Raw genomic sequence first — 23,512 nt, 5'->3', positions numbered from 1 at the left:
AAGGAAACCTAACCACATTGCAAAGCATTGTGCCTGTGGGTAAAGAAGGGAGGTCCCACAAGGGCTCAAGTTCAGCCTTACATTTGGTCCAAATTTGGTTTTCCTAAAACAAAAGGAAAACCCTTGAAGAGAAGCTAGGCCAAGAAGACTTTCTGCCCAAGCCTGTTTAAAGAAGGGTCATGTTTATTAAAATACAGGCAAAAAAATAATAATTAAGTTTGGCACTCATCTGGCCATGCTGTGAGTGCAGCTCCACAGCAGCTGTGCAAGCCCCAGGGTGATCCCTGGTGCCTGTTCTGCTGCCTAGGGCCTCAGCTTGGCCATGGTGGAGCGGAGCTGGAGCGTCCCCTCTGCCCATGAGCCTGGGTACTGGCGCATCTTCTGCCACAGGTTCAGCTCCTCACCCGTGGAGTCCATCCAGTCCACAGCCTGCCCGTTGCTCATGCCTCGGAGAAAGGAGATGGGCATAAGTTAGTTACAGCCTGTTTCTGCATGGGAGCAGCACCTCTGCAGCAGAGAGGCGACTCCAGGCAAAAGCACTTGTCCAGGGGTTTGGGAGCCATGTGGGGCCTCTCCCACCGCAGTGACAGCCTTCCTCAGCCCCTCGCCCCCAGAGCTCCTCACCATTGCCCACACCCAGGCGAACACCTCCAAGGAAGTCATTGCTGGACAGAGGCTCCCGGTCCCAGACAGTGAGCTCCAGGCAGATGTGCTGCAGGTCCTCAGGGTTGATGCCATTGTAGACAAAGGTATGGTTATAATGAGGATTCAGGGTCTTCTTCACCACAGGCGTCTTCCTCTTGGAGGCCTTGTTTTTATGTGGCAGGAGGTAGCTGGGGAAAGCATCCCCACTGGAGTTAGCAACACACATGCAGCTAACTTCTCCCTTGGAAGCTAAGGCAGTCTGATGTCTGCCTTGGATCCCACCTGTCCCCACCAGAACTGAGAAGATGGGACATGATAGTCTGGAAAGAAGTGAGTGTCTCCCAGGAGCCCAGGAGGCTGCAAGCAATCTGCACACAGGAGACACCAAAGACCAACTGCCCTCACACCAGCATTGCAAAAGTCACAGCTGCTTGGTGACCTCTGAGATGACTCGAGGGCATCTCCTTGAGCAGCCAGTCCTGGCTCCCAGCTTTGAGCCTGAGAGAAGGGCCAGGCCTCTACAGAAAGAGAACAGCCACCTCCCCAGCTCAGGGGACCCCTCTGCACAGTCTCCAATCATGAGTAATGGGCCACAGCCCTCCTGGTCCCTGAGCAGCTCCTCTCAGCTGGCCAAAACCCAGAGAAGTGTTTGTTACCAGGATTCATCACTACTAAGAGATGAACAGACAGATGGGCAGGGGGTACAAATGCAGGACACTTCCCTCCCCCAGATCTCCACTCTGGTTCAGGACATGCTCTGGAATGCAAGTAGGGAGCACAGAGCTTTCACTTACATCTCCCTTAAATTCCCACTCCAGTACCCACACTCACCCCTTCACAAAGCTGTCTGACGTGCCCCCTGATTTGGCAGCTGTGAGGTTCTTGGCTTCTTTGATCCAGACCTGGAGCTCACCACCTTCTCCTGCTTTGCCTAAGAAAATCCAAAACAACATAGCAAGATTTAATCAATTTTCACCACTGGGAATTTCCAACGTGTCTGTAGGGGGCACTGAATAGCCCCCAGGCTACACAGAGCTGTCAGAGCTCCAGCACTCACCCTTTCTGCCATTTCCAGCCCCAGGGTGCTTGGAAGATGGGATGTACTTCATGGAGACCACCAGCTCCCCTTTGTACTGGGGGAGGCCAGCAGCATCCACCCCAGTCTGCAAAGAAGCAATGGCTGGATTAACACATCACTGCTGGAGCAGCCAGAACAGACACAGTGACAGCTGGGTCAACACGCAGCCACTCCCCACTCTTGGCCCAAAGGTCTGGTTTCTGCTCGAGATAGCTCAGCCAGCACAACTGCCCACAGGGGCTTCTTTGGGATGGCACTTCGCCTTAACCACATTTCTTAGGAAATTCTGTTTAGCTCAGCACCTGCAGGCTTGGGCCCCAAGCAATGCAAAAGGCTGAGTCTGCAGCAGCAGCTCACAGAGAGAACCAGACTCCCGAATAAATCCACAACAGAAAGCATCTGCTGTTGCCATCCAGCTGCACAACATCCTCTCACTGCACTGTTCTGCAGCCCACGACAGGATGTCAAGTCCAATTTCCCCTATTTGTTTCCCTGAAGTTGGCTCCCATTCTTGCTTATTGGGGGAGGGAGACAGGAAGAGCTGCAGTCTAGGAGTAATGAAGCACACAAAATGAGAATACCTGACTGGGCAGGGAAAACATCCCACTGTATCACACAGGGGATATACTGAGGAAAAAAAGGAAGCTCAGCTCAAACCTAGATCTGCCTTTTCTACTATGGCACTGCAGCTTTCCAATCTGGGCACAGGACTTGTTTAGGCACAAGACTTGCAGCAGCTCCATCAAGACCCCTGTGCCCCATGCAGGCTGGGGCAGTGGGTCGGTACCTTGCCGTGCAGCAGCAGGAACTCCTCCAGCTGGCTGTCAAAGTTCCAGGAGTCCATGGGGATCTCTGCCTCCCCCAGGAAAGTGTTGCGGCCAAAGCGATCGTGGTGCCAGACCGAGAACTGCAGCGTCCTCATAAGCAGGAGGGATTTATTAATCTCATACTAGGAAGAGAGGCAGGGAAAAGATTGGTGAGCCAGCAAACTGCGCTGAGCTCGGTGCTGCTGGGAACATGTGCTGTGCAGGCAGAGCCAACTTCAGAGCACACCAAGGCTCACAGCACACAGCCACCCCACTCCTTCCCACCACAAGGGAAGTGGTGCCAACCTGCCGAGCCTCAGGTGGTTGGAGTACAAGAGCTCAACAAACTGCATTGAGGCTTCTGTGGCAAACTGAGCCGCAGGAGCCTGGAAACCAGAGCATGCTTTCCAGTTCCCTGCTTCCCTCCCATCAGAGGAGATTGTGCAGTAGGGCTCAGGACAGAGACCAGCCCTCCCCACTGCCCTGTGCCAGCCACAGCAGGGACAGCAGCATGAAGGGCAGTGCCGAGTGCTCCTGCTGCCAGGGCCAGCCCTGCCTTATCTCTGCCTGCACAGCCCCGGCAGTAAGGAGCTTTCTCTAAGGGAAACCAGCAGCCTCAGATCAGCAGAAGGGGGATCGCACTAGAGCCAAGAACACAGGCTGCATGGCCTCCAGGGATGTGACAACAGCGATAGCAGAGTAGTGACCCAGTCTGGAAATGTTTTATTCCAGCTTTCAGGGCACAGGATCTACGTGTGCATCCAGCTCAGGGTTTGGAGCCCGTTTCCCCAGGCAGGGAGGGGAAGGCAGAACCCAGCAGGGCAGCTCAGCTCGTTGTGCTGCAGCCTCAGGCAGAGAGGAGCTGGCTGCCCTGGCCCATCCCTGCTCACCTTCAGCAGCTCATTGTACAGCGGGTTTACAGTGTTGCGCTTGATAGTTGTCTTGCGCTTCCCTTGCCGAGATTTGTCAGGCAGGAGGTACGTCTTCACATACCTGAAGGGAGGTATGGGTGAAGCTCAAGGCCTCACATAGACAACTCCAGACCTCCCACTCTACCAAGACCCCTGCTCACAGCTTCCACCTATCTCAATGCCACCATCCTGTCCCTCCCCACTTTCTGCCACCCTTTCCCTCCCCGCACTCACGGGTTGGAGCGTTTCTTGGCCTCATCCCCATAGGCCAGCTGCCGGCACTCCTTCACATGGATGAACAACGTCTGTGTCTTTTGCTCGTAGCTCAGGGAGAAGGAGATTCCCCCAGTGACTGTGATGTTCCCGAAGTCACCAGCCTCGCTGTAGATGCTGACCATGCTCCCCAGCGTGCTCTGCAAAGCATAGCCAGGCTGAGCTGGACAGTGTCACCATCCAGGGGGTACTCAGCGTAGCTGTTCCCAATCCCTCTTAGCCAGCCCTGCTTGGCTGGGGGTGGTCACCAGGTGCCCCCATTAACACACAGGCTCACTTGACAACAGCCTCTGGTTTTTAAACCCATTCCAAGAGATGAAGCTCCCTTGGCCCTTCTCCGTGGCTTTCAGAGCACAGCCAAGCCTCAGGACTCACCGAGGAGGTGCCACTGCGCATGCTGCCCCGCGCCACCCGCTGCCGATGGATCTCCACCAGGTTGTCAATGTCCTCCTCCTCCTCCTCCTGCATTCAGAGAGAAACAGCTCACGTGAAGCATGGGGCAGCATGGGCACGGCAAGCTCCAGCACCACCAAGGGTCTCACCAGCTCTGTGGTGAGGCCGGGCACTGACTTGCTCCTGTCTCCCATGGAGCCGCTTTCACCCACAAATTCCTCCGGGCGCAGGTCAATCACTGACTTGGTGTAGTCTGCACAGGAGTTTGTGGGATTAGCAGAGCACTGCTGCTCCAGCACAGCACAGCAAGAACCAGCTGCACACCAGGAAGCCCAACCTCTCACCTGCAGGCCTCACCACCCTCCGGGGGTTCTTCTTGAAGATGGCTTCATGATCATTCACCAATGTACTACTTCGGCTGCCCATGGGAGTCTCCTAGGGAAGAGAAGCCTCATTCAGAGCAGAGCAAAGGGGACTCCAAGGGACTCCCAATGCCCAGCCCCAGCTGGGCAGCAGCACGCACCCGTCCGTTGGTGACAGAAAGCACATTTCTGGAGGGCAGAGGGAGTGTCAGGCTGGCTGCCCCGGGTCCTGCTGGTCCAGCAACCTGCTTACCATCTTTAATAGTGGTGGCTTTATCCAGAGAGTTCCTTCTGCAGAGGACACAGAAAAAGCTCTGTCTCAGGCCGGCACTTCAGCCAAAAGCAGCAGGGCCAGGAAACCAGGCTTTAGCTGGGAGCTGCTCCTGCTGTGAGCTCCAAGGAGCCACATGAGCAAACCTGGAACAGAGGACCTGCCTGCCCAGCATGAGTTTTCAGCCTGGAAAGGAGAGCCAGCACCTCCCTCATTAGAACCAAGGCAGCAAACAGATGCAACCAGCCTCAGACAGAAGCCCACACTCTCTGCCAGGTCAGCACTGCAATGACAACCTGCCCCAGCCTTCCTTACCTGCCCCCCCCAGCAGCAGAAGCAGGTCTGTAGCCATCCAGGCTCATGTTTTCCATGGACTCTGTGTCACTTTTGCCTTCCCGAGGGTCTGAGGCATCAGGAAACAAACTGCAGACAAACAAAACCACAAGTATGTCCTGCTTGGCGAGGAGGCCAGCAGTCAGAGCAAGACAGCAGCCTCTCTCCCATCCACTGCATCCAATTGGGCTATCGGTGACTCCCTCTCCAAATACAGGGTTCCTCCTCACCTGGGCACCTTCCGGGGCTCCTGGGGGCTCTTCTGCCGGGCTGCAGAGGAGCCCTTGGGGTCACCAAGCTGTGCTTTCTGCAGGAGCGTCTGTCCCACCGTCTCCCTTTTGCTTGCTGAAAGCAGAGAGGACTCAGGAGGGACACAGCCCAGCAGGAAATCCCACAGCAGAGCCCAGGGAAAGCTGAAGCACCCCAAGAGGGTCGGGGCCACCTCTCACCCCAGGCTGCAGGAGGAGACGTGGCTCCATCACCTCCTGACCTGCCCTACCTGCAGACCTGTGCCGCAGAGACAGCCGCACCATGTCACTGCCCAGCCTGTTGGCAAAGCGGTTGACCCTCTGGTCGTAGAACCAGTCCCCCGTTGTCTTCTTCAGCTCCCTGTGGGGCAGAAGGGCAGTGAGGAACCATTCCCTTTAGCTGCAAACCAGTCAAGAGGAGCATGGACAGAAGTGGCTGAACAGAGACCATGCCCTAGAAAGACAAAGGGTAAAATCAACATGGAGTGAGACGGGGTCTTTGCAGGGCAGAGGAGGCCAAGGAGAGGAAGGAAACTGGGCTGCTTGAAATATGGGCTGAAGCCACATAACGGGGAGACAGGAGCAGGGGGGTTACAAAGGACACCTCAAAGCAGGGCATGGCCCAGTTCTTCATCACTCAACCAGGGTCGCTCACCTTGGACAGCAGCCCCACAATGGAGACCAGGCTGAGAACCTAGGGCTGGACCATAGGGGTGGTTGTGGGGTTTTGGGCTGGGGTGAGCAGAGGGAGGAAGAGGACAGAGGAGCACACAGAAGGCCCATGCCGCTCATCCCCAGGCCCCGTCGTGCACTCACGCCTCCTTGGTGCAGACTTTGCAGCGCCAGGAGCTGTTGGGGCCATAGGAGCGGCAGTCCCGGCACACCAAGTGGTTGCAACCCCGGCAGGTGTTGGCCTTGGGGCTGATGCGGCCCAAGCTCTGCTGGCAGCGGGCACAGGTCCGCTCGCTGTAGCGCTGGCTGCTCCGCTTGGCCCCTTTGCGCCGGATCTCCAGCAGCTCATTCTTCAGGCGCCTGCATGGAGCCCAACAGCGGGAGTGGTCAGAGCCTGGACTCCACGTAGAGCACCCAGCCGGCCCCAGCCCCTCTGAGCAAACCCAACCACACCTGATTCTCCTCTCCTCCGCTTTACGGAGCTCCTCATCGCGCTGCAGGACCTGCAGGATCAAATCCTTCTCGACATCCGACAGGAAGGACAGATCCACAGCCTCCGACATCACCCTGACCCTGAGCAGCCAGATGCGTCTGTACTGGAGGCAAGCAAAGCCCATGGCAGGGTTACAGCTCTGTGCTGCTCCCTGCTCAGACCCACGCGTGGCTCCTTGCCATCCCCACACCACACTGTGGTTCCCAGGACAGCTCACAGCCTCGTCCTGTGCTGCCGCCTCCAACACACATTGCTCCTGTACCAGCTGGGGCATGGAAGCACGGGGACGTTGGCTGCAGAAGTGGGAGCTGGCCCCAAGGATGGCACCCCCCAGCCCCAGAGATGGAAACCACTGGGCCCATCCAAACAGCAGGCAGAGGTGAGCTCCCGCAGGCTCGCAGCCAGTATGTAGGGCAGAGCAGGGCAGGGCACCTCGTGCTCCCAGCTCACCTCCCAGCGCCACAGGCCGGCGGCACCGGTTCTGCTGGTCTGCAGGCAGCCGGCACCACCCGGCACCGGGACGGCTGTGCCGTGCAGCCCGCGGCCCCTCTGCCCAAGGGACATCGGCTGCTCTCTTGGGTTTCCGCAGCGGAAAGCCCCCGCTCCCGACCCCGCCGGGGAGGGCCCTTCCTGTCTGCGGAGCCGCTGTCCCGGCAGTGGGAAGGGGTCAGGGGGAAGAGGGCTCCCACACATCTACAACCCTCGTACGGGAGGGAATTCAGGGGCGTGAGCACGGAGCAAGAGGAGGACTCGCTGCCGACGCAGACAGCGCTGTCACACTGTCAATAACGCCGATAAAGCTGCCGATAAAGCTGCTCGGTTCACGCACAGAGTTGCGTGACTCCCCCACCCGCCACCGCCTCCCCGGGACACGCACCGCCCGGCTCCGCTGCCAGCCCCGTGTTTGCGTTTCCAGCGGGTCTGTGCGCCTTCACGGCGCTACCTGGGACAGCCACGGAGTCGGGGCAGAGCCATGACAACTGCCGGGCGCGGCAGAGCAAACCCGGACGGGTGCGAGCTCAGCGCTGCCGGACACACGGACACGGGCATAGTCCCACCGCCCGCACAGCGCAGTACGGGACAGCCGGAGCCCCCCGTGCCGTGCCGTACCATGCCGTGCCGTGCCATCGCCGGGGCCCGGGATCCCACCCCCACCACCCAACCCCAACTCCCGGGGGTGCAGCCCCGTATCTGCGAGCTCCCGTCGGACACAGCGCAACCCGTCAGCCCCGATACCTGCAGCGGCTCCGGCTCCGCGCGTCCCAAAAGCTCCGCGCCCGCCGCACCTGCGCGGCCCCGCCCGGCCCCGTGGGGCGGCCCTACGGCCAGGAGCGGACTCGCGGTTCGCTTTCGCCTGCCCCAGCCCCGCTCCGTTCCCTCCTACCGCCTCCTCATCCCGCGATGCGGCACGCCCCGACTCTATTGACACACGGATTTATGAGGCCGTCCGCAAACAGCAGCCCCGGCCCCGGACGCAGCCGTGCCCGCAGCTCCGGGGTGCCGACCCGCAGCACTATCGGAGCGGGCGGCTCCTCCCTGAGAGCACACACGGGCTGCCACGGAGCCCATCGGCGTCGGCACCGCTGGGAACAGACGGGCCGGCTCCAGGAGAGAGGATGAAGAATGTAGCTCTGCCCTTTGCCACGCGGCTCAGCCAGTGCCTGCACCACCAGGGACACGTCCATGGCACTGTGCTTCCTCCGAAGTCACTGGACACCGGCTAAGGAGAGGGGAACCACCTTTATTTCTAAAACAATACGGATTGAGATGGAGCTTAACAGACCTGTTCTCAGAATTAAAGACAAACAAGAACCAAAGACACCTCACAAGGCATGCACCTGATGTACCCAAACACAGCCCAGCATAAATTCTGAGGTTTATTTGGCCCTGCAGCTCTTACATGTGAAAATGGGATTGAAAGTGCCAGCACACATCCAAGGCAGCACGATGTCCAAGCAGATGTGGCAGCTGGGGCGGGATTATGGGCACCTTCAGCCCCATCCTCTGCCATCACACTGTCCCTGTGAGCTCCCCTTGCACAGCAGCCCTGGGCACGGCACAGGGATGGCATAAACCCGGCCTGCTGCTGGGTACTGCCGCCACCTGGGAACACGGGATGTAAACCACATCCAGATGACTAAAATCCAGACCTGGAGCCACGCCGGGGCCCTGCAGCCAGCTAGGTGGGCAGCATCGGGCGGCACTCAAGATCCAGCACAATGTGATGCACATGGGGCGCGTAGGATTTCACCGCCTCGATGTGCAGGATGTGGGTCTGCCATGGCTGGCTGTGCAGCTCTGTCAGCAGCTCCCGGATCTGCACAGCAGCTGCTTCAGCCCAGCTCCACCACTCGGGCCTGACCCTGGCTGCCAGCATTTTCTGCCCACCGCTCTCCATCTCCTCAGAGCCCCGGTGTTCTTCATCCTCCTGCTCACAGCTGGATTCCTCTGGGAGTCTCTGCTCATCCTTCAGAACAGGAGGCGTGGGGCAAGACTCCACGTTGTGGTGGATGTGCAAAATCCCTCCTGTGCCCTTCTTCAGGACGCGACAGGCCACGGGCCAGCCCTCCTCGGAGCTGGGGATCAGTCCCAGGTTCACCCGGTCAGCCACATCCTTCAGCTGAAGCTGGGAGGAGGAGGATGGTGAGCGAGGCCCACAGGAGGGCAGAGCGCCATGCCTGGGGTGCTGCCCACCTGCCTGCTGTCCCCAGCGTGGATCTGGCAGCGGTCCTGCACACCATTCAGTACCAGGTTCCTCCTCAGGGCCTCCAGGGCGTGTGGGTTCCACTCACAGGCGTGGGCAAAGGCAGCAGCTGCATGAACCAGGTATGGCAGCGTGAAGTACCCAATCCCTGGGGACAGAGACAGTAGCAGAAAAGAAGGCACAGGGCAGATACCCCCTGGTGTCTGCTCTCCTTCTCAGAGGCAGCTTAGGATGTGGATTACCACCTTTAGCTCTATGCATCTGCTCTGCTCAGGGTCAGAACTACCCCAGGTATTGGGGAAACGCCTGCCAAATGGACTTTCATTTCTCTCTTATCCCCTAAAACCAAAATTCATCTTAAAAAGAAGTTTACTTATTTTATGATCTGTCTTTACCTGTTAATTCTGCTATCCTGTTCTGCTCCCAGCCTATGGCAGAAGTGTCAAGACTGGTGTTTGTTTTAATTGATCAAGAGCAGCTCTGTGAGTGCTGCTTTCTTTCTCTGCGGCAAAATAGGAAACGCTGACTTCCCTACATACAGAACAGAGCTCTCCACACACAGAAGCCTGACACCACATCCCCAGATGTTCATAGCAAAGAAGACAGACCAGCTGCTTGCTTCAGTTGGCAATAGCTGGTTACAAACACACATTACACCCAATATGGTCAGGATATTGATGGGAGCTTCTAAGAAACAACCTCCATGTTCAAAAAGAGGACAGTCCTTCTCACTGGATGCAGATGGTTCCTGCGAGCAGCACTAAGTACAGAGCAGCGCTCTGCAGAGCCTGAGCACAAGGCTGTCCCAAGCATCCAGTTTGGTCTCAGGAGGGACAGCAATACTGAGGGCTTCCAAATGGGGCAGGAGCTCTAAGTTAGGTCCCAGAACATTTTTCCAACCCAGTTCATTTGTCAATGCAGAGTCAGTACTGTTTCACATCCATCTGGATGACATCAGCACCTGCATTACTGTTCTCCACCAGCCCTGCAGAACCCCTCTGCAACCCCTAAGGGCTGTTACCTGCATAGAGATCCACCAGCACCTCCCCAGAGCACTGCATCGAGGCCACTCGCAGCTTCTCCGTGATATTACCCGGGGAGAACATACACTTTGTCACATCGAACGTGTACCTGGGGGCCACCACCAGCCTGGTGAGAGCAGCACCTCCTCCCAGCTTCAACAGCCATGCCCCACATCACTGCTTCTCTTACCGAATGCCATTGTCCACATGCTCCACCCAGCTGTCGTGGCCCAGCAGCAGGGTGACACTCGGGGAGCGCATCTTGTCTGGCAACACCCGTCCTCGCTTGGCCAGGCGCTGGGCACCCAAAGCAGAGGCGACCGTCTCCCAGAGCACAGGGCCTGCAATGCAGCCATGCTGGGAGCACTGGGGAGAGGCCAGCAGCACCCACATGGCAGCCCTATGGGCAGCTCCGTTCTGCTCACCCAGCTTTGCCCACAGCGCAGCACTGAAGCTGTCCTCGCTCAGCAAGACCAGGTCCCCATGTCGCTGCCAGGTCCGGGGTACATCGCACTCCAACTCTTCTGACCAGCTCTCTCCCTGTTCCTGCAGCAGCCGGCGCAGCTCACAGCGCAGCTTCTGGGCAGACGGCTGCACACTGGCAGCCTTTGAGGGAACAGGGTCCTGCGGGAGGGACACGGTGAGCGAAGCCACCAGCCTGAACCTGTTCCTGGGAGGCAATACATGGCCATACCCACCTGGATCCAGAGCAGCCGGCAGCACAGCCCCTGCAGCCCGTTGTCCTGCAGCCACCGCTCCGCTGCCTTCCCCTCCAGCACGGGCAGGGCCACGCTGCCCCCTGGCACCTTCTGCAGCCGGTACCGGGCATCCAAGAGTCGAGCCTCTTCCAAACGCTGCCTGCAGGGTCAGGGCTGCCTCGCACACTCCTTCCCCCCCCTCCCGGCAGAGTACAGCATGGCGACACGGCAGGGTCCCCCATATCCCTCCCTTCTCACCTCAGCTGCTGGGCAAAGCGTGGCTCCGTGGCCAGAGCTGGGATGGTGTCACCCCCCGCAGCCATTGCAGAGAACGAAGGGTCACGGACGGCCAACAGGAACGTGGCACCTGCATATGGGATATGGGGGCACGAGGGAGATGGGACTGAGCGGGCACGGGGGGGCAATGAGGGATGCGGGATCCAAGGGGAGGGAGCACCGAGGGCTGGGGGAGCTCAGAAGGGGAGAACGTTAAGGGATGGATATGGGTACCCGGGGCTGGGGGGCACCGAGGGATGTTGGAGCTGTGGGTGATGTGTCAGAGCCCAGCACTGCTCGGCAGCCCCGTGCAGACCCCGCTGCATCCCACCCCGCCCCGCACACCCTATAGCCGTACCGCACGGGCCGCCGTTTCCCCACGGAGCGTTTTCCCATCGCACACCGCCTCCGCCACGTTAGATACGGGCGGAAATAGGGGGGGAGACTCCGAGAGGGGGCCGGAAAAGGAGGGTGGTGACGGCGGGCGGCATGGCGGGGCTGTCGGTGCGGGACCCGGCCGTGGACCGCTCCCTGCGCTCGGTGTTCGGTGAGGGACGCGCCGTGTCGGGCCGGGCCGGGCCGGGCCGGGCCGGGCTGGGCTGGGCTGCTCCAATGGCGGCTCCCTGCCCTCCGTGCCTTGGGCTGAGCGCCGCCGTGTCTGTCCCGCAGTGGGGAACATCCCGTACGAGGCCACAGAGGAGCAGCTGAAGGACATCTTCTCCGAGGTCGGGCCCGTGGTCAGCTTCAGGTCAGAGCGGTTCCGTCGGCCCTTGTGCTCCCCCGGCCTAAAAACGGGTGCGGGGGAGCAGGCTGGGCCTGCAGCAGCTGCCGTGGGTTGGGGGTGTGTGAGGGCCGTGCTCTGTGCTGGGGGTAGAGTGTGTTTACACTGTCTGGCTGCCCTCAGTGGCGACGGCTCTTGTTGCTGTGCAGGTTGGTGTATGACAGGGAGACAGGCAAACCGAAGGGATATGGCTTCTGTGAGTACCAGGACCAGGAGACGGCCCTCAGCGCCATGCGGAACCTGAACGGCCGGGAGTTCAGTGGGAGAGCCCTCCGTGTGGACAACGCGGCCAGCGAGAAGAACAAGGAGGAGCTGAAGAGTGAGTGTGAATTCTGTGCCACAGAACACTGATGTCGTACTGAGCCTGGCCTTCCTGGCACTGCAGTACGTACCTGGCTCTGTGAGAGCCAGACTGCTCCAAGTGACCCTGCAAATAGCTTTGCAGAGGGGGTGTGGGCTGAGCCGGTTGTTCCTTCTCCTTCCAGACCTCCTCGCTTTTGCTGCCTCCCATTAATGGCATGGCACTCCCTTTCTTATGAGCAGCCAGTTCTAAACACCAGCTCACGCTGCCTTCTGAGGTCGCTGCTTATATCACAAATTCTGTTGTAGGCTTGGGCACAGGTGCACCCATCATAGAGTCACCCTATGGGGACCCTGTCAATCCTGAGGATGCCCCTGAGTCCATTAGCCGTGCAGTGGCCAGCCTGCCACCTGAGCAGATGTTTGAGCTGATGAAGCAGATGAAGGTGAGCGAAGAAGGGAGCTATGCTCCCTGCTCTCTGCATGAGCACCTTCTACCACAGCTGCCTGCGCCCCTATAGCCCATATCGTGCCTTGCTAGAGTGCTGATCTCTATGTGTATTCTCAGTTGTGCGTCCAGAACAGCCCTCAGGAAGCCAGGAACATGCTGCTGCAGAACCCCCAGCTGGCTTATGCTCTGCTACAGGCCCAGGTGGTAATGAGGATCGTCGACCCGGAGATCGCACTGGTTTGTCCCTCACTGTCTTGACTGAGTCTGGTAGAACGTTGGCAGCATCCTGTTGTGAAGTGAGAGTGGAAGATAATTCCTTTCTCCTCCTCCTGCTTCTAGAAAATCCTGCATCGTCAGACCAGCGTTCCTCCTCTGATCCCAGGCAACCAGCAGGCTGTGCCGGGACCTGGGCCTGGACCAGGACCTGGGCCAGGGCCTAATGCCCAGATGAACCCACAGAATACCCCATCATCCCAGCCACAGCCCATGGTAAGAGCATGTGGGGCATATGTACCATATTGAGGAGTGGTGGGTGTTACCAGCCCAAGTTTCCCAGCTGGGCTAACAGGGCTTTGCTGAGGCCTAGTTTCTCTCCTGGACAGGGTGGCATGCATGTAAACGGCGCTCCCCCTCTGATGCAGCCACCTATGCAGGGAGGAGTGCCAGCACCAGGACAGATGGCAGCTGCTGTGCAGGGCCCTGGCCCCATGGCTCCAGGAGGTGAGTGTGTGGGTTTTGGCTGAGCAGTGTCCAGGCTGCCCTGGGCATGTGGGTCCTGCAGACAGCCCCACTGTACCTTCCCGTAACCATTGAGCTGTGCCCCATGAGATCACTTGTACTCTGTGCAGTGGTTGTGGCTGCTGTCAGTGGCAGTTCAGAAAGTTGGCTTATCTCCATGGGCAACCAACAGCAAGAACATAAATTTCCAGATGTTACCCCAGGAGCTGGGAGGGGGTAGGTATTTGGGTCCAAAGGAATGGGTCAGTTGTATAGGGGCAACAACAAAGGTATTTTTCTTCTGCTTTTTCCCCATCAGGTGGATTGCAGCCGCAGGTCGGCATGCCTGGAGGAGGGCCTGTGCCATTGGAGCGTGGACAAGGTACATCGGAGGTTAAGTTTATGCCATATGTCATGTGAACCTTGCTCCAGCTGGGGCCCAGGCTACAAATTCTGAGCAATGTTGCACTGGAAGAACCCCTGTCGGCTACGTGCAGCCTTGTTGCTGCTGCATCTGGCAGCTCCTATAGCACTGGGCCACGTCTGGGTTTGTTTGCTTAGGTGCAAGGCTGTGGTAACAGCTCTCCTGCATCTGGGACTCCAGCCTGGATACCAGTTTGCTTCCAGCTTGTTCTACATTGTGTTGTGCAAATGCGTCCCGGAAGCCAGGAGAGCTGCTGTTCCACTGGGCGGGATGTGCCTGTGTTTTCTATCTCTCTGTGAGCCCGTGTCTGTCCCTGTGCTTAGCCAGGCAGGCAGAGCTTGCTCTTCTCCAGTCCCTGCCCTGCTTCATTGCTGCCTGGATGCTGGGGAGCAGCTATGCTGCTGCAGTGTTCGCCCGTGTCTCCCTGTGCTTTCTGTGCCGTGCCCAGCAGAGGGAGCTGGCTCTTTGCTTTTGCTTGTGATAGTGAGGACGAGGCTTGGCAGGGAGTTCTGCAGCAGGCAGTTGCTTGGCCCTCACTCCCTCTGCAGGCACGGTCTGTACAGCCCAGCCCTGGAGCTGGATTCCTCACCATTCAGCACTGAGAGGCTGCCCCATGGTTAGTGCAACCACAGTGAGGCGTTCCTGTTTTTCCAGTAGTAAGGTGTGAAGGGCTCTGACATCTCCGTCGCTTAGATTTGTATCTCAGGTCTTGTGTCAGCAGAGTGGCAAACCTGTTCTGAGTTCCTCCAGTCTTGGATGTCATAAAGGCAGCTGACTGTCATTATTCTCAGAGTGAGCACCATCGTCCCAAGAACGATCCTGCAGTTCTTGGCAGTTTCACTGATACCCAGAAGGTTTTGAAGAGCAGACAGAAAACCAGTGCTGGGGAGTGCCCAAAGCAGCTGCAGGTAGGGGCAGGAGCTGACTTGCTGTGGGCTGCAGCGTGGCCCTGCAGTGTGCCAGTTCTCTTGGCAGGACTTCATGCAGCAAGGTTCACTCCGCTCCCTGCATGTTCACAGAGTGAGAAAAGAAAGGGCCGTGCTCAGCCTGGCACTTTGTGCCGAGCTGCTTTCTGTACCTGTGGTGGCAGACGTGGCATTGGTGGAAGTGGCTGATACAGCCAGATTGGCGGCAGGCAGCATCTTCTCAATAGGTGTCTTGGGGGATGCCAGGGAGCAGAGGTGATTCTACTGGCTGAGACAGCACCACTCCCAAGGCTGAGTGCATGTGTGCATACACTATTCACGTGTCTGCTCTTCTCCCTCTTTTCCTGCTGCTTGCCCAGGGACCCTGCAGCTCTCGCCCGTGGGACCTGCCAGGCCTGCATCTATCGAACGCGTTCAAGGTATCGCGGCGCTCCAGGCTGTCATGGAGCTCGTTGTGCAGAGTGTGGAGAGCAGCTGTCACCACACTGTGCTCAGGGCTGGGGACTGGCATCACTCCGTGTAGCCTGGCAGGGTTAGGGGGCAGGAGAGGAGAACAAGCTTATGCCGTGCAGAGAGTCACCAGTGGAAACGAGCGCCTGTTTGGAGAGGGTCTTCACTTAGGATCCAGCCCCCTTAGGCACTTTCCTGACTTCCTAGGAAAGTTCTAGCTTTCTAGGTCTTGTTTTGCTCCTGTTCTCACATTGGCCCATGCTCTTAGGGATTGACAAGGGACACCTACATTGTTTGAGCACCTGGTGTAGTAAAGGAATCTGAGATAGAACCAGAGAGGGAAAGAGAGTGATGTAATGAGCACTCAGGGAAGGGGCTTCTGTGCTCTCTGGCCTTATCCAAGGGGCTGCTCCCTCAGCAGTCAGCACAGCCCATTCACCTGTGTCAGGGGGCAGAGAGGCCGTGCACATCCCAGCCCTGAGGGTGCTGGGGGACAGTCTCAGCACAGCACTGGTTGTGCAGGTCCTCACAAGTTCTTGTATGTCTCCCTGGCAGTGCCCATGCCAGACCCGAGGGCCCCTATGCAGCGTGGACCTCTACCTGCTAGTGGCCCGCCACCCCGAGGCCTTTTGGGAGATGCCCCGAATGACCCTCGTGGAGGGACCCTGCTCTCAGTCACTGGAGATGTGGAGCCCAGGTGAGGGGAGAGGGAAGGAGAGGAGCCCCTTGCACTGTTCCCTGCCCAAGGGTGACCTCACTGAGGACAGGGATGGCACGAGCCTTCCGGGAGTCACTGCTGCCTGGTTGGAGGCCTGTGTGCTGCCAGCCATGGGGACCAGTCCCCTTCCCCAGGGATGGGGCATCCCCAGGGTGCTATCAGCAGCCCTGTGACATGGGACCGACAGCATTCATCCCTGTGCAAGCCTTGCCAGCGGCCGGCTTTGGGGGCAATCCCAACGCTCTGCCCAGACCATGCCAAGCCAGTGTCTGATTTACACTCTCTTGCTTTTTCTCCTCCTCCTGCTTTGCTCTCCTCGTCTCTCTGCATCAGAGGTTACCTTGGGCCACCCCACCAAGGAGCCCCTATGCATCATATGCCTGGCCACGATAGCCGTGGCCCCCCCCATGAGATGAGGGGTGGACCCATGGGAGAACCCCGACCACTGATGGGAGAGCCACGGGGGCCCTTGATGGATGCTCGAGGTGAGAGAGGGGGCATGAAATAATGGGTGGCTTAAAGCATGCAGACAGAGGGTCAGAGTGGAGCTCGCTGCCTCAGCTCAAGACTTAAAAGGGGGTTTGGGCAGTGAAACGAACCTGAGGCATGAAGGACAGTCTCACAGGGAAAGGGGCTTCTTCCAGGCATGTCTCCTTTTCCCCAACCCTGCATCTTCCTGGCATTTGCCAGCTTCCCAGCAGAGAAGGCAGTGGGCTCGCTCCTATAACCCCACGGCACTGCTCCCTTCTACAACTTGCCTTGTCCTTCCTCTGCAGTTGGAAGAGATCCCCGAGGGCTGGAGCCGCGAGGATTGGAGCCACGAGGGCTGGAGCCCCGGGTGATGGAGGCACGGGGCCTGGAGCCAAGGGGCATGGAGCCACGGGTCCTGGAGCCACGAGTGCTTGAAGCCAGGGCCATGGAGGCCAGGGTCATGGAGTCCCGAGGCCTGGAGCCTCGAGGGCCTGGTCCCAACCCGCGTGGCCCGATGCCTGGTGGCATACAGGGTCCCGGACCGCTTAATATGGGAGCCAGCGGCCCACAGGGGCCCCGCCAGGTACAGCTCTGTGTGGCTGACTGCACTGATGGTATCTTGTGGGCTGGGGCCGGGTGAAGGGCATGCATGTGAATGCTGGAGGTGGAAGGCTTCCTGCAGAGCAGTGTTTCCAGGAAGTACAAAGCTTGCTTTATGTTCCTGTATCTGTATGGCTGAGTACAGAGATCTCTCAATCCTTATCAACTCTTTTGTACCCATAGGTTCCTAACATGGCAGGGGCTGGCATGCAAGGAGGGGGCATTCCTGGGGCAGGGGTCCAGGGAGCTGGTCAGCCTGGAGGCTTTAGTCCTGGACAGAGCCAGGTCACCCCCCAGGATCATGAGAAGGTGAGTGGACAGATGGGAAGGGGTTAGACAATGAGAATAGCGCTTTCTGTGTGCTTTACCATGGCAGAGGACAACGATGCTTCAGAGAACTCGTTTTCTTTCCTGTTGCATTTGGAGCAGGAGGTTATTCTACCCTGCTCTGCTCAGAGCTTGAGCAGCTCCATGGTCCTGCTGCAGAGGAAACTCAATCCATCCAGCACCTCTTTCCTGGCTGTTGCAACCCATGGCTGTGCTGGCAGAGAGCTATTCTGACTCCCTTCTCTCTGCAGGCGGCCCTGATCATGCAGGTTCTGCAGCTGACAGCAGACCAGATCGCCATGCTGCCCCCAGAACAACGGCAAAGCATCCTTATTCTAAAGGAGCAAATCCAGAAATCCACAGGGGCACCCTGACAGGTGATGTCCTTAAGCCAGTACCTGCTCCCCTGCAGTGAATCAGAGTGCTGTTCAGTGCAGGATGGCCCTGTTTTTCTTCTCCGTGCTCACTTTCCTCCCCTTTTCACAGGCCTGGCAGGTGTGTGATGGGCAGAGAAGGTGCTCGACGGCAGCCATTTCCTGTTGTTTGAGTTGATGCTGCATTTAGGGAGAGGTTTCTCCTTGCCACCCGAGGTTTTCCCTCCCAATTTATTTCTTTTTTTCTCTGTGTATATTTTTTGATGTTTGAAATAAAGTGGGAGGAGGGTTTGAGTAAAGCCATGTCTCAGATTGCCTTGTATGGTCCCTCATAGGCAGGAATACTGCTGGGAACAGCCTGGCCTGGTCTGGCTCTGTTCTAGGCTGAACCTCTCAGGTTCTTCAGCGAGTGTTGGGGCTGAGGGTGTCCTGGGGGACTGTTAAGCTCCATGGGTATTGTCTTTTTGCATCTTCCTGCTGGAATGTGCTGGCTACCAAACAGGGTGAGCAGGCTGCCCATGGAAGGTGTCTGGCTGGTGACAGCAGCCTGTGGAGCAGGAGACAGCAGTAGGTGTCCCATGGTGCAGGTCAGCCTGGCTGTGCCCTCCTCTAGGGCATGATAGGGAGCTCAGCTTTCTGTCCCTGTTGACAAGAGCAGAAGGGCTCTGTATCCAATTGCTGTATCACTTACCACACCTGCCTGCCCTCGGAGGGTGTTTTTCTCCTCCTCTGTGCATACGCTTGAGCAGAATTTGTTATCTTTGCGCTTGAGGTCTCCCTGTGTCTGGTTTGTGCCTGGTGGTTGGTGTAAACTTGGCTCTTTGGTGCCTGTGAGCCTCTGTGGAGGGAGAAGGCTGGCGGGCAGCCATCCCCACCACCCTACACTGCACCCCTGAGGGTTTATTGCCTTTTTATTGCAGCCCAGCAAAGGGGGGCAAACAGTGGGTTTCCTTCACACCTGCACAGATGGAGACGCGGCTTTTATTGAACGTGGTTTTTATTGCAAGGAAAGGCAAGTTTAATTTACTGTTTTATGGACAGGGATGTTTAAATCTGGAGGGGTGTGTTTGGCCCTTGGTGCCACATCTAACCCCACCATCTCACCCAGTGTGCCGGGCTCCCCTTGCCTCCTCCTGGTCTGCACCTGCATGCCAGTACCATCCCAATGTGTGTTGCATGGGGGCTGTGCTGACAGCTGGGCTCATCTCCCCTCACAGGGACCCTTCATAGGGTCAAGGAGAGAGCAGTCTATGAACCCAGAGTTTCTCCTTATGAAGGATCATCTCTCTGTCTTGCCTGGTTCTCATGCTTTTCAGCTGATGCTCATGCCAGGCAAAGTTGCTTCAAAAAGAGAAGTGAGAGCAGCAGGCTGGTTGTTTTCTGCTGCCCGTGGTCCCAGCCCGGCTCCTGCTTAGAAGTTCTCCTTGTTGAAGTAGAATTTGACCTTTCTGGGGTCCAAGCTGGAGTGCTGGTGACAAGATCTCTGCAAGACCTTTGCCAGTGCCTCCGGCCCACACAGGAACACTCCAACCACTGACCTGCACACAGAGAGGGGCTGTGGGTGTTGGGGACCAGGGGATGCCTCCTGGTATCAACACCCCAAGGCTCCCATATCTCACCTGGGGTGGGCTGTGGCCACCACTGAGAATTCGGTGTCCCACCTGGGCCTCCCAAAGATGGTTTTGTGCCTCAGGCCTGTCACCGTGTCCGTGACTGTGTCGAAGTGGAGTGCTGCGTTGTTGGCCTGGGCAGAGCAGGGAGAATGAGGACCTCGGCCACCACCAGCCCCTTGCAGCCGTGCCCAACTGCAGCCAACTCACAATGCTGTTGTCCCAGCCGGTGAGGAAGAGCCGGTAGGTGAGGAAGTCTGCCTTGCCAGACTCAGCCATCTTTTGTTCCAGTGAGGCAAGCAGGTCGTTGAACCAGGTGAAGGCACCCGTGTCTCGACAGAGCCAGTAGAAGTAGATCTGGGATGTAGTGGCATGGGGAAGAAGATGGAGCAGGGGAAGGATGTGGTGTTAAGCATGGGGAAGCCAAGTGCTTCTGAACATGGAGAAACCCATAGTATGGGGCCAGCTGGTCCCATGGGACACCCGGTACCTTCTTGGTCTTGAGAGTCTGGTCATTCTGCTGGAACCTGTACCAGATGGACTTCAGGATGGAGGCGAAGGGGGTGACACCGATGCCTGCTCCCACCAGCATGGCCACCTCATACATGAACACATCTTCGCTGGCCGTGCCAAAGGGACCATCTACTTTGATCCTGACCAAGGGAGGGCCTGGGTAAGAGGCACGGCCTCCCCAGCCCCTGGGGTGTCCCTCCACTGGGGGGGAAGCTCCTCAGGCTACCTGGGCATCTCCAGCTTCTGCTGCTGGAAGGTGTCAATGATGCGCTCCGTCCAGTCCCCGGCTGCCCGGATGTGGATGGAGAAGAAGTCCTCCTCAGGTGCTGAGGTGAGGGTGAAGGGGTGCCACTCCAGCACGGAGACAGCGGGACAGTTGACAAAGATGTACTGCCCCACTTCCATGTGGAAGCCCTTCTTCTGCATCTGCAGCTCCAGCACTTTAGCGGGGTGCATGACCACCTGTGGGGCCAGCAGCAGGGCTCAGTGCCCCCACATGGCCCTACCGCCTGTGTAGGAGCTACAGCAGCAGCCCCTGCCCTCCATGCAACCACCCCACCACCTACCTTGGTGATGACCACCTTCTGGCACGAGCGCCAGATCCGCAGGATCCTCTCAAAGATGTAGAGAATGACGGGAGCCAGAACCCACTTCCAGGACTGTGGGGCGGAGGGGAGCATGGGGTTGGAGCCCCCCCGGCCATCTGCTGCCCCTAATGGAGCATGCAACAGCCCAGATTCCCACAGCCCCACTCCCATCCCTACCTCTGCAGGGATGCTGCCAAACTCAGGCTCCTTGCAGCACTTCTGCCTGCACTCCTTGGGTTTCTGCACCAGGAACTCGGCGCAGTGATCTGGGTGCACCTCCTTCATGCTCTCCTCTGTCTGCCCACGCACCAACCCGCTGCAGGGAGGCAGGGTAAGAATGGGTCCCCCTCCCACCTCACCCGAGGACTGCATCCAGGTCCTCCTGGAGCAGACACGGCCACCCCTTGATCTGCTGCCCTGAGGGAGCCTTCAGGAGAAGCCTTACGCGACGCCGTGGATGACGAGGCCAATGAAGTAGATGATGAAGAGGTGGTGTGTGTACCAGAAGACCTCAAAGTAGTTCCTGCGAATGAACTCAGTGGAGGATGTGACCATGAGGATGAGCGCCAGAGTGATGATGACCCCGGTCAGCCCCGGGATGGTGGTGAAGGCCACGTACTCGACGGTCTGCAGAGGTAGCAGGAGGACAGAGTCAGGGTTGGCCCAGGGCAGGGGGGTAGCAGTGGTGGACCTGTGCTCACCGTCTGGTTAGAATGGATGGGGTTCAGCCACTTGTTGCTGTCCTGCAGGTGCATCTTGGAGAGGACAGCATGCAGGGTGCCATCGTTGGCCTGCTGGCTGTAGTTGTAGCGCTCCAGGTTGAAGAGATGGGCAATGGTGTGCACGGCTGCGCAGAGGAACAGGCTGTCACCCACTGCCACCCCACAGGACTCAGGGGGAACAGTGTGAGCAGCAGGGTGCTACCTGTGAGCAGGGCTAGCGTGTAGGCCACCAGCTTGTGGAAGGTGAGGTTGTGGTCGAGCTGCTTGCGCAGCGTCCTCCTGCAGCACTGCAAGGAGAGGTGACAGAATTGGGATGGGGACGGGAGCAGGGATAGGGACAGCCATGCTGCAGGGCTGCCCATGGGCACTCACCGAGCAGCTCCCACGCACAAAGGAGAGCAGATTGCGGCAGACGGGCAGCAGGATCAGCATGCTGTTGAAGTTGAGGCATTTGGCCGATGCCCGGGCCCACGCCAGGGCAGACTGGGGAGATGAGGACAGGGATGGGGTGAGAATTGCTGTGCCAGGGACAAGGTGCTGCTGACTGCAGGCTGAGCACCCCAGGATGGGATGGGGCCAAGCAATGCTGAGCGGGGACCGAGTGATCTGGGCTAGGGCTGTGGGGTGGGTATTGGTATGGAATGATGCTGGGATGGGAACAGAGACCAAAGGGTGGGATTGGGGTGGAGCAGTGGTGAACTGGAAGAGGGCGGGACAAGGAATGACTCTGGGGTGCTGCAGCCCATGCTTTGCCACAGCCCAGCCATAAGGACTCCAAGGCAGGCAGGGTGCTGCTGGGAGCACCTTACCCCGAGGATGGCCCTGGTGTAGTAGTACTTCTCATCCTGGTCGAAGAACAGAAAGTAGTATGTGAAGAGGAAGATGTTGATGCCCAGCCAGGCTGCCTGTGGGGGAACCAAGGGCTGTGAGGAACCCCAGCACCTGGACCTCTCACCGTGCAGCACACGGCTGCTGACACAGTGAAGCGCATCCCATTCTACTCCCTTACTCCTGAGGTGAGATGAGATACTGGGAAGGGTGGGCAGGAGTGTTGCAAAATAACTGTCCTGTCACTCCTGTCCTTCTGCATGCACGAGGAATGAGGAAAGGAAGATAAAGGAAATATCTGCTGCTGAGAAAGGGAAGGGCCTGGGGTGGACACTGAGCAGGAAAGGTCTGGGAGGTGGAAACCCCGATTTCTTGCACCCACCTCCACCTCCCCCCTATTTCCCAGCCTTTCAGCCTGCTGCTGTGGCAGCAGTGCTGCGGATGCTGTAGATCCTCCAGCACTGAGCATCTCTGTGGGAGGGGAAAACCCGAGTGGGAGCCTCCCTGCCCACAGCAATGGAGCAGAGCAGCGGCAGTTCAGGTTTTGCGCTCTCCATCCATGGGTTTTGGATGCCGTGGGGAGGGGTGCACTGCTTTCCTACCCCACTGTGGGGGATTGGGGATTTGGGGCATTCGGGCTGTGAGTGGGAAGAGGCAGTCAAGGCAGAAATAACCCCTGAGAAGCTTTCCATTCAGTCCAGGACATCTGCGGCCACCACCCAGGGCTGTGACCATCACTCATATGGAGGAGTTATTTGTTCCTCCGTGGATGGCAGAGCCAGGAATTGCTCCTAGTTTCCCCCCAGCCCATCCAGCCCCCCAGCAGCCTGAACCCCACCACTCACAAGGACGGCTGCCGAGAACCAGTGGTTGACCAGCCAGTTGCCCATGCTGCGATGTCCCCGTCCTCCCGCAGTGAATGCTGCCCGCTGCCGCCCGCCCGCGTTTTATGGTGGCGGCAGCGCCGGGAACTGCCCCGGCTCTGGGAACTGCGCTGCGGGGACTTTCCCCCATGGTGTCTTAGAGGAAATGCCGGGTGATTTCAAAGGCTCCTTTAAGAAACGCCAGTTGAGCTCGGAGCCGCGGCCCCGACAGCAGGGCGATGTGCAAGGGAACCTTGCGAGGGGTCCCACGGGATCCCACGTGGCGGTGGCACAGCGGAGAGGGGGACGTGGGGACACGACCCTGCTCCTCCTTTCCCCTGTAGCAATTGGGGACAGAGCGGGCTTTTTTAGGCAGGAACTTCCTGGTGGCAGGGAATCACAGAGGGCTCTGCTCGGCAAACAGAACCCTCCCCCGGCCTCCCCTGATGACTTTTCACGGGTAAAAAAAAAAAGCAGAAGATGGGAGGCATCCCAGGGCGCAGCGGTGCCGCTGTACCAGTGCCAGGAGCCAGCCAGGGCTCAGCACACCAGGACAGCTTGTTCCAGCTGTGCACCCAATGATGCTGAGCACCCTCCACAGTGACAGCCTCATAAATGGCTGCTGGGGGGGTCACACTGCAGCAGGATCATGAGCACTGCCATGT

The 23,512-nt window shown here is 58.4% G+C and overlaps 4 protein-coding genes across 15 annotated transcripts; 1 reads left to right on the top strand and 3 right to left on the bottom strand.

The window, feature by feature from the left end:
• Positions 1–161: 161 nt before the first annotated feature.
• Positions 162–7,775, bottom strand: SYTL4 (synaptotagmin like 4). Of its 2 annotated transcripts, XM_015860369.2 has the most exons (17): positions 7,722–7,775; positions 6,446–6,588; positions 6,137–6,352; positions 5,572–5,681; positions 5,303–5,417; positions 5,055–5,162; positions 4,630–4,759; positions 4,451–4,541; positions 4,256–4,359; positions 4,089–4,175; positions 3,675–3,853; positions 3,420–3,522; positions 2,511–2,672; positions 1,703–1,808; positions 1,477–1,576; positions 625–833; positions 162–446 (listed from the first exon to the last, which is right to left on the bottom strand). In XM_015860369.2, the coding sequence occupies exons 2-17, from the start codon at positions 6,553–6,555 to the stop codon at positions 304–306; spliced, it is 2,073 nt and encodes a 690-aa protein (XP_015715855.2). In that variant the 5' UTR covers positions 6,556–6,588; positions 7,722–7,775; the 3' UTR covers positions 162–303. The 2 variants fall into 2 exon arrangements, with proteins under 2 accessions (XP_015715855.2, XP_015715856.2); XM_015860370.3 differs by lacking the exons at positions 6,137–6,352; positions 6,446–6,588; positions 7,722–7,775 and adding an exon at positions 5,976–6,130.
• A 431-nt stretch (positions 7,776–8,206) lies between these two features.
• On the bottom strand, positions 8,207–11,613 carry TYW2 (tRNA wybutosine-synthesizing protein 2). 2 transcript variants are annotated; one of them, XM_015860376.2, is made up of 8 exons: positions 11,544–11,613; positions 11,168–11,276; positions 10,910–11,069; positions 10,637–10,835; positions 10,402–10,552; positions 10,211–10,320; positions 9,180–9,337; positions 8,207–9,111 (listed from the first exon to the last, which is right to left on the bottom strand). In XM_015860376.2, the coding sequence occupies exons 2-8, from the start codon at positions 11,230–11,232 to the stop codon at positions 8,665–8,667; spliced, it is 1,290 nt and encodes a 429-aa protein (XP_015715862.2). In that variant the 5' UTR covers positions 11,233–11,276; positions 11,544–11,613; the 3' UTR covers positions 8,207–8,664. The 2 variants fall into 2 exon arrangements, with proteins under 2 accessions (XP_015715862.2, XP_085400701.1); XM_085544575.1 differs by having other exon boundaries at positions 9,180–9,298.
• A 32-nt stretch (positions 11,614–11,645) lies between these two features.
• On the top strand, positions 11,646–18,023 carry CSTF2 (cleavage stimulation factor subunit 2). 7 transcript variants are annotated; one of them, XR_014945143.1, is made up of 16 exons: positions 11,646–11,732; positions 11,855–11,933; positions 12,116–12,285; positions 12,576–12,712; positions 12,835–12,954; positions 13,057–13,206; positions 13,320–13,437; positions 13,566–13,671; positions 13,754–13,816; positions 15,144–15,203; positions 15,790–15,931; positions 16,286–16,437; positions 16,729–17,006; positions 17,207–17,332; positions 17,602–17,727; positions 17,837–18,023. XR_014945143.1 is itself a non-coding variant. In XM_015860371.3 (15 exons), the coding sequence occupies exons 1-14, from the start codon at positions 11,675–11,677 to the stop codon at positions 17,722–17,724; spliced, it is 1,776 nt and encodes a 591-aa protein (XP_015715857.1). In that variant the 5' UTR covers positions 11,646–11,674; the 3' UTR covers positions 17,725–17,727; positions 17,837–18,023. The 7 variants fall into 7 exon arrangements, 4 of the variants coding, with proteins under 4 accessions (XP_015715857.1, XP_015715858.1, XP_015715859.1 ...); XR_014945144.1 differs by lacking the exon at positions 15,144–15,203; XM_015860371.3 differs by lacking the exon at positions 13,566–13,671.
• A 680-nt stretch (positions 18,024–18,703) lies between these two features.
• On the bottom strand, positions 18,704–23,217 carry NOX1 (NADPH oxidase 1). 4 transcript variants are annotated; one of them, XM_015860423.3, is made up of 13 exons: positions 22,830–23,217; positions 21,966–22,061; positions 21,529–21,639; positions 21,359–21,443; positions 21,136–21,281; positions 20,880–21,061; positions 20,612–20,750; positions 20,414–20,506; positions 20,074–20,309; positions 19,825–19,987; positions 19,545–19,691; positions 19,344–19,468; positions 18,704–19,262 (listed from the first exon to the last, which is right to left on the bottom strand). In XM_015860423.3, the coding sequence occupies exons 1-13, from the start codon at positions 22,872–22,874 to the stop codon at positions 19,136–19,138; spliced, it is 1,695 nt and encodes a 564-aa protein (XP_015715909.2). In that variant the 5' UTR covers positions 22,875–23,217; the 3' UTR covers positions 18,704–19,135. The 4 variants fall into 4 exon arrangements, with proteins under 4 accessions (XP_015715909.2, XP_085400699.1, XP_085400698.1 ...); XM_085544573.1 differs by lacking the exon at positions 21,966–22,061 and having other exon boundaries at positions 22,830–23,018; XM_085544572.1 differs by lacking the exons at positions 21,359–21,443; positions 21,966–22,061 and having other exon boundaries at positions 22,830–23,148.
• Positions 23,218–23,512: the final 295 nt, after the last annotated feature.

Source organism: Coturnix japonica, chromosome 4 (genome assembly GCF_054131305.1).
Source record: "Coturnix japonica strain WE chromosome 4, WE-NBRP24, whole genome shotgun sequence".
Classification (NCBI taxonomy): Eukaryota; Metazoa; Chordata; class Aves; order Galliformes; family Phasianidae; genus Coturnix; species Coturnix japonica.
This window is presented reverse-complemented; position numbering and strand designations above follow the sequence as displayed.

Bases quoted from the DNA above. Each gene is read 5' to 3' on its own strand.
- SYTL4 (XM_015860369.2), bottom strand. From the start codon at position 6,555: ATGTCGGAGGCTGTGGATCTGTCCTTCCTGTCGGATGTCGAGAAGGAT. The intron at 6,353-6,445 runs GTGTGGTTGGGT...GGCTCCATGCAG, and splicing joins GCGGAGGAGAGGAGAATCAG to GCGCCTGAAGAATGAGCTGC. The intron at 5,418-5,571 runs GTAGGGCAGGTC...CTCTGCTTTCAG, and splicing joins TCTGCGGCACAGGTCTGCAG to CAAGCAAAAGGGAGACGGTG.
- TYW2 (XM_015860376.2), bottom strand. From the start codon at position 11,232: ATGGCTGCGGGGGGTGACACCATCCCAGCTCTGGCCACGGAGCCACGC. The intron at 11,070-11,167 runs GTGAGAAGGGAG...CTGACCCTGCAG, and splicing joins CGCTTTGCCCAGCAGCTGAG to GCAGCGTTTGGAAGAGGCTC. The intron at 10,553-10,636 runs GTGAGCAGAACG...GCTGCATTGCAG, and splicing joins TGCGCTGTGGGCAAAGCTGG to GCCCTGTGCTCTGGGAGACG.
- NOX1 (XM_015860423.3), bottom strand. From the start codon at position 22,874: ATGGGCAACTGGCTGGTCAACCACTGGTTCTCGGCAGCCGTCCTT. The intron at 20,310-20,413 runs GTAGGTGGTGGG...CTGGCCCCACAG, and splicing joins AGAAGGTGGTCATCACCAAG to GTGGTCATGCACCCCGCTAA. The intron at 19,263-19,343 runs GTGAGATATGGG...CTCTGTGTGCAG, and splicing joins GTGGCCACAGCCCACCCCAG to GTCAGTGGTTGGAGTGTTCC.
- CSTF2 (XM_015860371.3), top strand. From the start codon at position 11,675: ATGGCGGGGCTGTCGGTGCGGGACCCGGCCGTGGACCGCTCCCTGCGC. The intron at 11,934-12,115 runs GTCAGAGCGGTT...GTTGCTGTGCAG, and splicing joins GGGCCCGTGGTCAGCTTCAG to GTTGGTGTATGACAGGGAGA. The intron at 15,932-16,285 runs GTGAGGGGAGAG...TCTCTGCATCAG, and splicing joins ACTGGAGATGTGGAGCCCAG to AGGTTACCTTGGGCCACCCC.